The sequence below is a fragment of the Aquarana catesbeiana genome, linkage group LG09 (assembly GCF_042186555.1).
Source record: "Aquarana catesbeiana isolate 2022-GZ linkage group LG09, ASM4218655v1, whole genome shotgun sequence".
NCBI lineage: Eukaryota > Metazoa > Chordata > Amphibia > Anura > Ranidae > Aquarana > Aquarana catesbeiana.
Window position 1 is genome coordinate 161,054,014 of NC_133332.1, and position 12,928 is coordinate 161,066,941.

Below are 12,928 nucleotides of genomic sequence, written 5' to 3' on the forward strand. Positions count from 1 at the left end.
TGCTCGCGTGCAGAAGCGAACGCATACGTAAGTCTTGCCCACATATGAAAATGGTGTTCAAACCACACATGAGGTATGGCCACAAACGTTAGAGCGGGAGCAATAATTCTAGCTCTAGACCTCCTCTATAACTGAAAACATGTAACCGGTAAAAAATTTTCAAGCGTTGCTTATGGGGATTTTTAAGTACCAAGGTTTGGCGCCATTCCACAAAAACGTGTGTAATTTTGAAGCATGACTTGTTAGGTATCTATTTACTCAGCATAACTTCATCTTTTACATTATGCAAAAAAGTTGGCTAACTTTACTTTACTTTTTTTTTTTTTTTTTTTGTAAAGCACAAAACTGTTTTTTTTTGTTTTTTTTTGTTTTTTTTTAAACGCGTTTGAAAAATTACTGCACAAATACCATATGAGATAAAAAATTGCAACGACCGCCATTGAATTCTCTAGGGTCTTTGCTAAAAAAACATATATAATGTTTGGGGGTTCTATGTAATTTTCTAGCAAAAAAATTATAATTTGTACATGTAGGAGAGAAATGTCAGAATTGGCCTGGTTGGCAAGTGGTTGTAAACTCCCATAGCTTAATTGTACTGTACCTATAGGTAAGCCTGTAATAAGGCTTACCTATGGGTACTGTAAATATTTACTGTATATGGAGCCGATGACGTCATCGGCGTATGCACTCTGAAGGAACGGCCACCCATGCCGTTCCATCAGAGCCCAGTGCTGTGACCAGCGGCATGATGTGCCCGGGAGTGACATCACGCTGCTCCGGCCAGTCACACAGACCCGGAAGAATGACAGGTGAAGATGCATGCGGCCTGCAGCAGTGACAACGCATCGTTGAGGGCTTCGTTTGCTGGAAAGTTTCACATAATGTGCTAGTATGCAATGCATACTAGCACATTAGGCTTTTATTTTGCAGGTCAGGGAAAAAAAAAAGTAACCCTGCAGTTTACTTCCTCTTTAACAGGGTGAATTGATGCAACCAAGGAGTCATGTGTGTTTAACAAGTGTCACTGTATTTTCATTGACTCATCTGTATCCAGGCAGTTTTGGAAATTGCTAGGCGGACAGGAGTGACTCATGCAGATCAGTGGCATGAATATGGATGCCATCCCAGCCAATTGCAGGCATAGGGCCCTATGCATGCTGGAAAGGGGTATTTATATACAGTGAGGAGGCAAAGGGTCTTTGCCTGGAGAGGAGAGTACAGTGAGGAGGGGTGGTTTTCCCTCAAGCCTGCTGCCATGCGAAGCTGGAGAGCTGACCCATGTGTTCTGAGGAGCTGACTGAGGGGAGCCATGCCTGAGAGGATCCGTTTGTGACTTTGGTACAGACCAAGGATCTAGGGACCTGTTCTTTGTGGGCTACCCCTCTGTGCTGGGAAAGTCAGCTACTGGGTACAGCAGAAAGGGCTAGTATCCTGAAGAGCAATAGTCTGTCTCATAAAGAAGTTGCTCAAGAATGCATGTTGCTGCAAATAGTCAAGTTTAATCGGTTGTCCTCTCTGTAATTAGTTCAATCTGGAGTATCCCACTATCTACCCTTCCCTATCCAAATTCTCAAATAAAACATCAAAAACAACTAAAACCCCTAGACTGATTATTCAAGAAACAAGCCTGGCTGTGGAAAATACTGTGTACCTGGCTGAAGACATAAAGCAAGAGAGAATGAATTCAAACAGCTCCTATGGGGGGTAGTGCTACAGAATTCTCTGGGGCTGCAATGTGCAGGTGCAACCTATAGAGGGAACCTTTTACCACTGGATCAATTAACAATCGAGGCCCTGGCTGTCTGATCTCAGTATACATCTGTGGAGGGTGAGGAGGGGGGGTTAAGGTCAAGGAGAAGGAGCAAAATGAAGTCATTTACTTTTCCTGAACGTCCATTTATACATTTAAATGTGGTGGGAAGGTATGTTACATCACTACCTGTTACTGCAGCAGCCACATATGTGCATAAAAAAAGCAAAGCTCTGTATATGCTTAGTAAAGGTTCAAAATCAATATTTGTGATGCCCACATCCCATTCCAGTTTAATAGAATACCCTGCTTCTTGGAATCTGGAATTTGCCTGTCTCTGTTCAGCTCAAATGCAACACTGATCAAAAGACAGGCATGCATTTCTACCCAGCTCTGCGGTACATTCTAGTGGTCAACATGCAAAGTGCAAGTAATTGCAAACTATTTTTGCAGAGAAATAAATCGAACCAGCTAAATTTTAAGTATAAGGAGTTTATGACACTATTGTAGATTAGTACCTTTCTAGTCCAAAAAATGTATATATTGGCCTCACCAGGTTCTTTCTGAAGCTGTTTGCAGGAGAAGGACAGTAATGTAAATGTAAAAAAAAAAAAATTAAAAAGCACCATCTACATGCTTTAATCACTTCAGCTCCGGGAGGTTTACCCCCCCTTCATAACCAGCAAATTTTTGCGATTTGGCGCTGTCGCTTTAACTGACAATTGTGCTGTGGTGCAACGCTGTACCCAAACAAAATTGATGTCCTTTTTTTGCTACAAATAGAGCTTTCTTTTGGTGGTATGTGATCACCTTTTGCAGTTTTTTTATTTTTTGCCCTATAAACAAAAAAATGAGCGACACAATTTTGAAAAAAAAAAAACCTTTTAAAGGTTTTAAAAATCTAATTTCTTCATCAATTTAGGCCAAAATGTATTCTGCTACATATTTTTGGTAAATAAAATCCCAATAAGCGTATATTGATTGGTTTGCGCAAAAGTATTAGCGTCTGCAAGTTATGGGATATATTTATGGAATTTCTATTTTTTTACTTGTAATGGTGGCAATCGGCGACTTATAGCAGGACTGCGATATTGCGCCAGACAAATCAGCCACCAAACTGACACTTTTGGCACTTTTTTTGGGAACCAGTGACACCAATGCAGTGATCAGTGCTAAAAATATGCACTGTCACTGTACTAATGTCACTGGCAGGGAAAGGATTAATATCTAGGGCGATCAAGGGGTTAAATGTGTGGCCAACATGTGTTACTGTGTACTTTTTGTACTGTTTTTACTAAGCAATGTGCTGTTTTTAACTCCCTGCTTTGCATGAAGAAAAAAACAGCACATTGCTGCTGTCAGAAGAGCCCTGTGCTTGTTTACCTACACAGGGCTCTCTTCGGTAATGTCTGGAGACGTTCGTCAGGTGCTGGCAACCAATCAGCAGACAGAAGTCGCTGATTGGTCGGTGCTGCAGCCAATAGCAGCGCAGCCCAGGCAGCAGGGGCTAGCAGGTGCACCCTCTACCCCAGTGCACAGATCACGTACTGGGTACGTGATCTGGTGAAGAGCGGCCGCCCTGCAGCGGTATAACTACGGTGGGCAATCCGCAAGCATTTAAACTACGAAGAATCTTAGTATATCAATAAAAATAAAAGTCTGATTGCAGCGGATGCTTAGAATTTGACTTCCAGCTCTGTGCAGACTTTTGTGGGGAAAAAATAAGTAAGGTGCATGTGTACTGCTGCCTGTTCAACAGAATCCGGTCTGACGACCGCCTTCTGTCAGTCATGCTGGAAAACCAGCATCATTTGATCAGTGCTTGCTACTGTTCAGTATATTCTGGGGGGGGGGGGCTGTTAGAATACAATAGAACAGCAGGAGAGATTCCTGAATCAACATCGTTTGCGTTGATGCAGGAATCTGTTTTGGTTTTTTTTCATTCAACCTGCAGGGTGAATGAAACAAAAAAAAATGGCAGTGTATATCCAGGACACTGTTATATACACAGTGTATATCCAGGAGGGGACACTGTTCTGGTGACCTGGGGGGCCCACGGGACTCCCTGAAGCCTTTGGAGCTGGCGTCTGCCCTTTTACAGGGTTTATATTGCTGGGAGGCAGGGGCTTATGGTCATGTGATTGGCAGGCACACGATCAGAAAGCTACCAATCGCAAGCGTGCCCCCTCGGCACAGCTCTATTTGCACTAATGCACGCAAATATGCGGCTGCTCAACGCCAAAGTCCACCCGCTGAGAGGCTGCATATTTGCATGCGCTCAGCGCTATTAGGTTAATTTGCAGGTATTTCCTTTCACTTCCTGTTTTGGCTATGGGACAGGAAGTGAAGGAAAATCTCTCTAATGAGACATGGTTGGCAAAAGAAAAAACCTGACATGGGTTATAACAACCGTCCCTTACTCTATCCAAAAAAAACGTTTTGCCTGTAGTTCTACTTGAATATCTGTTGTATTAATCCTTTGGTTTCAGCTCTTACTAATTTTCTGATACCCAAAAATGTATTTACTTGCTGTGTGCATATTCTTTATCAGTGATTAATAATCTAACATGAGGGACAGCCAGGCAACTAGCATTTTCACAAGAAAGTCTCACTATAGGTTTCCTTTTAAAGTAACCTTTCAAGGCAGAAATCTAGACCTTACCATTGATGACTGTTTTGTTGGACGTTCCCTGTGGTTGTCATGGTGATCCTATAGCTTGAATACCTGATGAGTCACTGGTCCGTAAGAAACATACAGCCACCGAAATCAGAAGTGATAACCAGCAGGATAGTAAGAGAAGCCTCAGGATCAACATGACAGACTGACAACTAGCAAACTTTCAAAAAGTCACCAATAGCAGCTCCCAATATTGATATCATGACAGGTCTTCTTCTCAGTCATTTATTAGCACAAAAATGAAAAGTTGTCATTTGTATACTGTAAGTCATGGCTAATGAATGGTCAGTAAATTGCAAAACCAAAAATTCAGCGAAGTTGATGCAGAAAGCCCAGTATAAAAGTGGTGTGATTAAAGTGAGACGCTGCCATTGATACAATGCTTGTAATAAAATGCTTGTGGCTTGGCTGTTATGCTGATTCTTTGGCTTCGGTACCTTCTGAGTCATTGAGCTAAACAGCTTTTAAATGTTAATTTTCTAAGCTGTGTGGGAAAACAAATCAGTTTGAAGCTAATTGGTTGTTATGAGCAACAACACCAGTTGAGATCAGTCTCAGACACTTTTTATTAATTGCCCTTATTGTGTGTCAGTACGTCTCCATGGTGACTGGAGACATGGAGACATACAGATGTCCAGAACGCCTCCAGTAATATCATTTCCTTCTCCTAAGATTACATTATTGTGCCTTGTCATATTTCTGTTTATAAATGGCTGGAAAGAGGACTTGTCATGATTCCAGGTCACAAGCACGCAAGCTGAATATTGACTTGTTCATCTGAGTACCTTTTGCGATTGAACTTTCTATCTGAGTAGTTTTGTAAATGTACAACTTACAGAGGTTTATCCTATACTTAGGAATATCTCTTCTTATTCTTCCCTTCTCGTCAGGTATGTACTGTATATATGGTCATCATACATGCAATATAATGTGGGCAACTGGGCATTAGTAGCAGTTAATATAGAAATAAAAGCCACAGACAAACATATTTCATATTAGGATATATCTTATAAGTCTGTAGCATAAACTGACGACAAGTTAAATTATAGCTATTGAGATTCTGTTTGTGCATGGCCATTTCTGCTAATTGTTTTGAAGGTGCCAGTGTATTGCTTTTTACTACTAATGGGATTTTTTACTAATTGTCAGTTTTAAAATGATTTCATTGTAATCTTCAGATTTAACAATCTGTTTTTTTCTTTCTCCAGTAGCGGAAGTTACTCCCATCACTAAAATCCCCAAGGAGGTTCACATCCAAGTGGGTTCACGGCTGCTAATACCATGCAGCTTCAACACTGATACAACAACCTATAATGGCAAAATAGAAATGGAGTGGGTGAGGAGCCCCTTCACAGGAGGATCTGTCAAATCCCTTGTTTATGTCTATAATCCAGAATTACTGGAGTACTTCGACAGCAGGGCCCATGTTTTCCTGAATAATCTTAAGCATGGAAACTGCTCTCTGGTCATTGACCCAGTCCGCCAAGAAGATGACGGATATTTTGAGCTACACCTCAAAGTAGATGGGAACAGCTATGAACCCTTTCCCTTCTCATCTGTCCGAGTATTAGAAGATAATGGTAAGGCAAAACGCATGTATGTTTTATTTAATTTTTTGCCATGTACATGCTTTTATGTCCTCAGCTCTATGTATTGTATACGCTTTTTGCACATTTCTATCTATTTCTACCTTGCTACTAAAGATACTGAGGCCCATTAACATTGTGTATTTATCTTTTTTTTTTATGCATTGTCGTGCTATACACACAGGGCAGATATTCATTTCATTGGGCTGTCCAACGCATGACAAATGCTTTAAAGTAGCTCATGCATCTTTTTGAAGGTTGACAAATACTGTAGCTGCTGACTTTTACTATTAGGGCACTTACCTGTCCAGGGATCCTGCGGTGTCCTCACCCAAGCCGATTCTTGGGTAAGGGAAACCGGCAGTGAAACCTTGCGGCCTCACAGCCGGTGTCCTACTGTGCATGCATGACGTGTGCTGCGCTTTCTCAATGGGCCGGCTGCTGCGAGGGCCGAAGTTCCGCCTGAGTTCACCCCGGTGGACCATGCAGGAAGTGGGAGCAGGTGCCTGTCAAAACCAGGTACCCGCTCCCCTCCACAAGGTGCCAAATGTGGCACTGGAGGGGGGGGCGACAAGCTGAGCTTTCCCTTTTAGGTGTAGCTCAGCTTTAAAGTGTACATAAACTCAGAATCTATTAGTATGCTTGTCATCATTCCTTATTTTTGCGACTCTGTTGCAAAGTTTCTTACCAGAAGATCCTGCGAGTAACAGCACTTTCTGTTGGCACGTTTTGCATGTGTTATAGGTGCATTACTATTGAACTCTATATAACATGACTTTTTATGAAAGAGCACCAACCGTGCAGCAAGCAGGACTTTTTGTTTACTGCAGTGCAGCTAAAAAAAAAAAAAAAAAAAAAAAAAAAAAAGCATAAGTGTGAATGGGGCCTTGGGGAAAAAGCCGAAAAATGCAGCCACCACATCTATGGACTTGTTTTGTTTTTGGATTGGATATGCTTTAGGAAAACGACATATATATTGAGGAATGATACCAGATATATTGAAAAATAGATTTAGGGTTTACATATACTTTACAAGCCTCAATGGAGTCAGGTGGTCATTCAGGAAGTTGATTTTGGGGGCCAATGCAGACCCTGCAGTTTGTGAACTGTATCATCATCTTTTTAACAGTTCACTAATGTCACTGAGCAAAATGGGGTTGTGTTCTGTGGAATCACCAGCAGAGGACATTTTCTGTTCATCTATTCTCACCAATGCTTTCTTATTTAATTTTCTTTCTTAGACATTTTTTGATTGTGTTGTGCTTGTTGCAGGTCAGGAAAACAAGGCCAATACCAGAAATGAAGATAGAGGAATGTTTGAGATTAAGAAAAAGACTATTAAGAACTTCTTTGCACATCCAGACATGAAGAGCAGGCAGACATTTAAAGCGATGATGATTTCCGCACTAGTCTTTCTAGCTCTATCCATAGTGGGATCTGTGGGAACATCCATTTATCTGTAAGTAAGCCTAGATATTTGTAAGCAGGCATTGCTATTTTTTTTTGTTAGTTGCTTCCAGAAACAAGAAAAAAATATATGTTTTATGTTTTGGTATCTCTTTTCAATCAGATAAAATATTAAAATATGCATATTGATATGCCACATTTACATTTTCATATTGGAAATCCCTTAATGCTCAAAAAACAGTGTCATAGAGATGTCCTAGTAAAGTAAAATTTTAATTAAAAAAATATGCAAATCCATTGATCAAAATAATAAAATTACAGAAAAGAGAGTAAATCATGTTTATACTGTCCCTTCCAAAGAACTCTTAGTAAAGTGGAACTTTAGGCAAAACTATATTTTTTTAAGAGAATGCAGAAATGTTAAAACAGCATTGCCCCACTTATGGCTCATTTATTAAAAAAACAGCTTGTCATTTCTGTACAAATTGCTGCTGAATGAGCAGCCTTTAGATTTTGCTGCGAGTTACCGATTATAAGAGAATGTATACTTATCCACCCACTTATGATCATATATTTCACACCTGGCCAACAATCTCTGTCTAAGCCAATTCAATGGGAAAGCCAATCGCCTGGAAAGGCACCCAAGGCTGTCACCTAAAGTTCTCTATATCACACCACCATAGTTCAAAATATGCAATTTTGCTTGGCTGACACCAAATGTCTGTAGGTAGTTCAAATCAAGAATACCCCAACAGCTAGGTGCTTCCCAATAATAGTTTGTATTAGTTCATCTACAATCAGGTACCATCAGATTACTTTCTGTCAGAAGGAGCTCCAAGTGTCCCACTGACCGTGACTGAATTTTCTAAAACACTTATATTATTGTATTTATTATAAAAAATGTTCTCACTGGCTCCTACAAGTCATTGCTGTCAGAAAAATAAGCTCTCTTTTATAACAACAATTTAGACAACCCTGGAATAGGACATCTGTCAGACCTTTACTGCTATCTGTATACTGTACTGTATGTGTTGGGAAGATTTCTCTCACTTTTGTCTCAGATACCACACAGAAAATGAGTGGAAATCTCTCCAAAGGGATCAAAGACATGTATAAGAAAACCCTTCCCCTCTCTATCTAAATCTAATAAGTAAATAAAAATTGTCTGAATGCTAACAGAATGTATTTTTCTTTACAGAGTGCTGAAGCGTAAAAAGAAGAAAAGCCAGGATGAATTAAGACTGGCAGAGGAGGAATGTGCAAGCCTAGACTGAATCTCCGACTAGAAACCACCATCATGTGACAATGCCAGCTCTTTATCATTTAGATCCAAGGATAGATATGCTTGTCTTGTCATGCAGTTCAGACAACACATAAATGCCACCAAGGGGGGAGTGGGCGCTGACCACCGGGGGGCGGGGGGAGCATGGACGCTAACCACCAAATGGGGCATGGAGCGTGGATGCTAACCAACAAATTGGACGTGGAGCGTGGACGCTGGCCACCAAGGTGGACAGGGGGAGCATTTAGGCTAACCACCAAATGGGGTGTGGAACGTGGACACTGACTACCAAGGTGGGATGGGGAAGCGTGGGCGCTAACCACCAAAGGGTGTGTGGAGCATGGATGCTGACCACCAAGGAGGGGGGGGCGGGGGAGCGTGGACCCTAACCACCAAATGGGGTTGTGGAGAGTGGATGCTAACCACCAAATGGGGCGTGACTGGTGGAAGCTGGCCACCCAGGTGGGGCAGGGGGAGCGTGGGCGCTAACCACCAAAGGGGGCGTGGAGCATGGGTGCTGACCACCAAGGGGGGGTGTGGAGCATGGATGCTAACCACCAAATGGGGCGTGGAAGCTGGCCAACAAGGTGGGGCGGGGGGAGCGTGGATGCTAACCACCAAAGGGGGTGTGGAGCATGGATGCTGACCTCCAAGGTGGGGTGGGGGAGCGTGGATGCTAGAAAACGGGAAACGCTCGCGCCTTGTAAAAATGGAAATGTATGAGCCACTGTCCGATGTTATCCCCACTTAAAGGTAAATTATATAAAATGTATATTAGGCAGCGCCTGCTCTTAAGAGCCCATTCACTTCAAGTCGCCCCAAGTCGCCCCTAGTCGCCTCAAGTCGCGCTACATGAAAAAAATCAATGTAAGTGAATGGATCTGTCTTAATGCACACTACTGCAGTCGCTCCGACTTCAGAAAAGGTTCCTGTACTACTTCAATCCGACTTGAAGGCAACTTGTACCCATTGATTTCAATGGAAGTTGCCTCCAAGTCTGATCACTGTTCATACTGAGGCAACTTTACAGGAAGCAGAAAGGAAACAGAAAGTAATTTCCTCCACTAAACAGCCAGCCCCCTCCTTCTCACACACAGCTGATAAGCTCTGATTGGCCGCTTGTAAAGTTCCCTGTCCTGGAGGCGACTTCAAGTTGTGTTGTAAGTTGCCCCAAGTCGTGCTGTGATTCATACTCAAGTCGTGTCCAAGTTGCCTCCCAAAGTCTCGCTGGAAGTCGTGTTGCCCCTGTGTGAATGGGCTCTTCATTTCAGAGTGATTATGCCTTGTTACTATCCTACAGAACTACTCATAGGTACAACATCTAAATGTTATGACAAGGATATAATTGCGCAGTATCTAAAATGAATAAACATCTAACAAATGTAAATAATGATAAGGATATGATATTGCAATTACAAAAGTGAATAAACCTCTATCAATACAAATTTCTAGTGACTATAGTTAACCACTTCAGCCCCGGAAGATTTGGCTGCTCAATGACCAGGCCATTTTTTGCGATACGGCACTGCGTCACTTTAACTGACAATTGCGCAGTGGTGCAACGCTGTACCCAAACAAAATTGACATCCTTTTTTTCCCACAAATAGAGCTTTCTCTTGGTGGTATTTGATCATCTCTGCGGTTTTTATTTTTTGTGCTACAAACAAAAAAAGAGCGACAATTTTGAAAAAAACACATTTTGTACTTTTTGTTATAATAAATATCCCCATTTTTTTTTAAACAAAGCAAATTTTTTCCTCATTTTAGACTGATATGTATTCTTCTACATATTTTTGGTAATAAAAATCACAATAAGCGTATATTGATTGGTTTGCGCAAAAGTTATAGCGTCTACAAAATAGGGGAAAGATTTATGGCATTTTTATTATTCTTTTTTTTTTTTTACTAGTAATGCTAGTGATCTGGGACTGCGACATTATGGCGGACAGATCGGATACTTTTTTGTTTTTTTTTTGTTTGTTTTTTTTTTGTTTGTTTTTTTTTAATTAAATTTTAAAAAACAGAATAAACATACAAAATACATGACATTTAAAAATCTCAACATATAAAAATACAACCATATACATCTCACCTATAGATTCCCAATTTTATTTTCCTGGTGCTCCTAAAAAATAAATTAAAAAATAAATAAATATTAAGGGGTGGGTTTTTTGGAGGATTGCACAATACGCCTACCCTCCTGTTCCACTCTTACCCTGATAAGTCAATTCCACCTAACCCAATCCTTTAGAAGGATAACCCAGAAAGTGTTATTTAATATATATGTGTGTGTGTGTGTGTGTGTGTGTGTGTGTGTGTGTGTGTGTGTGTATATGTATGTGTATATATTTATTAAGGGGGGGTGTACCCCTAAACGTGACAACCCCATCCCACCTATAAAATTCAATCTTATTATCCCTGTGCATCTAAAGATTTATAATTAACTGGTTAAATTCAAACTTAAGGGGTGGATCTCCGGAGGATTGCACAAAAGAAAAAACGCCCCCCTCTCGTTCCACCCCGAATCCGTGTTTCCCTCTTCCCCTAATACCTCAATCCCATTTACTGCAATCCTTTAAACAAATAAATTACCCCCAAAGTGTTAGTAAAAAAAAAAGGAGAAGAAACCTAAAATTTTAAAATTTTTCCCCTCTCTCTCCCCTCCCCCACTAATCTCCCATATGGCTTAAATATGTTTCTGTTTGTTTAAACTCCAGCCATCCTCTCCAAGTTCCATAGAATCTTTGTCTAAGATCATTTTATAAAGATATCAGTTCTTCCATCAATCTAATTTTGTCCACCTCCCTGAACCAATCCTTCACTAACGGAGTTTTCTTTGATTTCCATTGTCACGGAATTAGGGCTTTCGCAGCTTTTAATAAATACGATACTACTGCTGCTCTATATTTTTTCCTTGACTCCCCCGTAACGTGGAACAGACACTGCCAAGGATCAAATTTCTTTATTAATTATGGTCAGGAAATCTTTTGAATATATTTTTTAATGAGGAATATACAGTGGATAAAAAAGTCTACACATCCCTGTTAAAATGTCAGGTTTCTGTGATGTAAAAAAAATGAGACAAAGATAAATAATTTCAGACCTTTTTCCACCTTTAATGTGACCTATAAACTGTACAACTCATTTGAAAAACAAACTGAAATCTTTTAGGGGGGGGGGGGGGGGTGAATAAAAATAAAAAAAAATAAGATAATGTGGTTGCATAAGTGTGCACACCCTCTTATGACTGGGGATGTAGCTGTGTTCAGAATTAAGCAATCACATTCAAACTAGGTGCCTCTGATTAACCCCACATAAAATTCAGCTGTTCTAGTAGGTCTTTCCTGACATTATCTTAGTCGCATCCTACAGAAAAAGCCATGGTCCACAGAGAGCTTCCAAAGCATCAGAGCCACTGTGGCTGAGCTCCAGAGATGAAGTTGGGAGATGGGAGAAGGTTGTGGAAAGTCAACCATCACTGCAGCCCTCCACCAGTTGGGGCTTTATGGCAGAGTGGCCCAACGGAAGCCTCTCCTCAGTGCAAGACACATGAAAGCCCGCACGGAGTTTGCTAAAAAACACCTGAAGGACTCCAAGATGGTGAGAAATAAGATTCTTTGGTCTGATGAGACCAAGATAGAACTTTTTGGCCTTAATTCTAAGCGGCATGTGTGGAGAAAAACAGGCACTGCTCATCACCTGTCCAATACAGTCCCAACAGTGAAGCATGGTAGTGGCAGCAGCATGCTGTGGTTGTGTTTTTCAGCTGCAGGGACAGGACGACTGGTTGCAATCTAGGGAAAGATGAATGCGGCCAAGTACAGGGATATCCTGGACGAAAACCTCCTCCAGAGTGCTCAGGACTCTGATGATGTCAACAGCCTACTGGACCCAGGAGGAACCATTTCCTCAGTGCTTTTTCACACCAGCCTGCTCAGAGAATTGAGCCATGTCCATTCTGTATGGGCAGTGGGGGGTGGTGCCTTGCCACGGTGCATAGAAATGAATGGACAGACAGAGAGTGGTATGGTGTGAAAAATGCAGACATTCATAAGTAGGTTGGTTGGAAAATTCAGGAAAAAGTCAGAGTGGTGTGAGCACGGCACACAGATAAAATTGACCACAAACCACTATATTTTACCTTTAAAGTATGAAATGGTGGCTGAAGACCGCGGATGATAAACACATAAACTCAAGTTGCTTCCCTGTAGGCAATTACACATAAA

General features: G+C 41.2%; 1 protein-coding gene across 1 annotated transcript; it reads left to right on the plus strand.

Annotated features, from left to right (window-relative positions):
- The first annotated feature begins 5,086 nt into the window (after positions 1-5,086).
- On the plus strand, positions 5,087-10,375 carry LOC141107251 (uncharacterized). Its single transcript, XM_073597958.1, has 4 exons — positions 5,087-5,317; positions 5,636-6,007; positions 7,286-7,472; positions 8,619-10,375. The coding sequence occupies exons 1-4, from the start codon at positions 5,251-5,253 to the stop codon at positions 8,692-8,694; spliced, it is 702 nt and encodes a 233-aa protein (XP_073454059.1). The 5' UTR covers positions 5,087-5,250; the 3' UTR covers positions 8,695-10,375.
- The last annotated feature ends 2,553 nt before the right edge of the window (positions 10,376-12,928 follow it).

Excerpts from the sequence above, each read along its gene's own strand:
- LOC141107251 (XM_073597958.1), top strand. The coding sequence starts at position 5,251 with ATGTACAACTTACAGAGGTTTATCCTATACTTAGGAATATCTCTTCTT. Across the intron at positions 5,318-5,635 it reads TATTCTTCCCTTCTCGTCAG|TAGCGGAAGTTACTCCCATC; the intron begins GTATGTACTGTA and ends TTCTTTCTCCAG. Across the intron at positions 7,473-8,618 it reads GTGGGAACATCCATTTATCT|AGTGCTGAAGCGTAAAAAGA; the intron begins GTAAGTAAGCCT and ends TTTTCTTTACAG.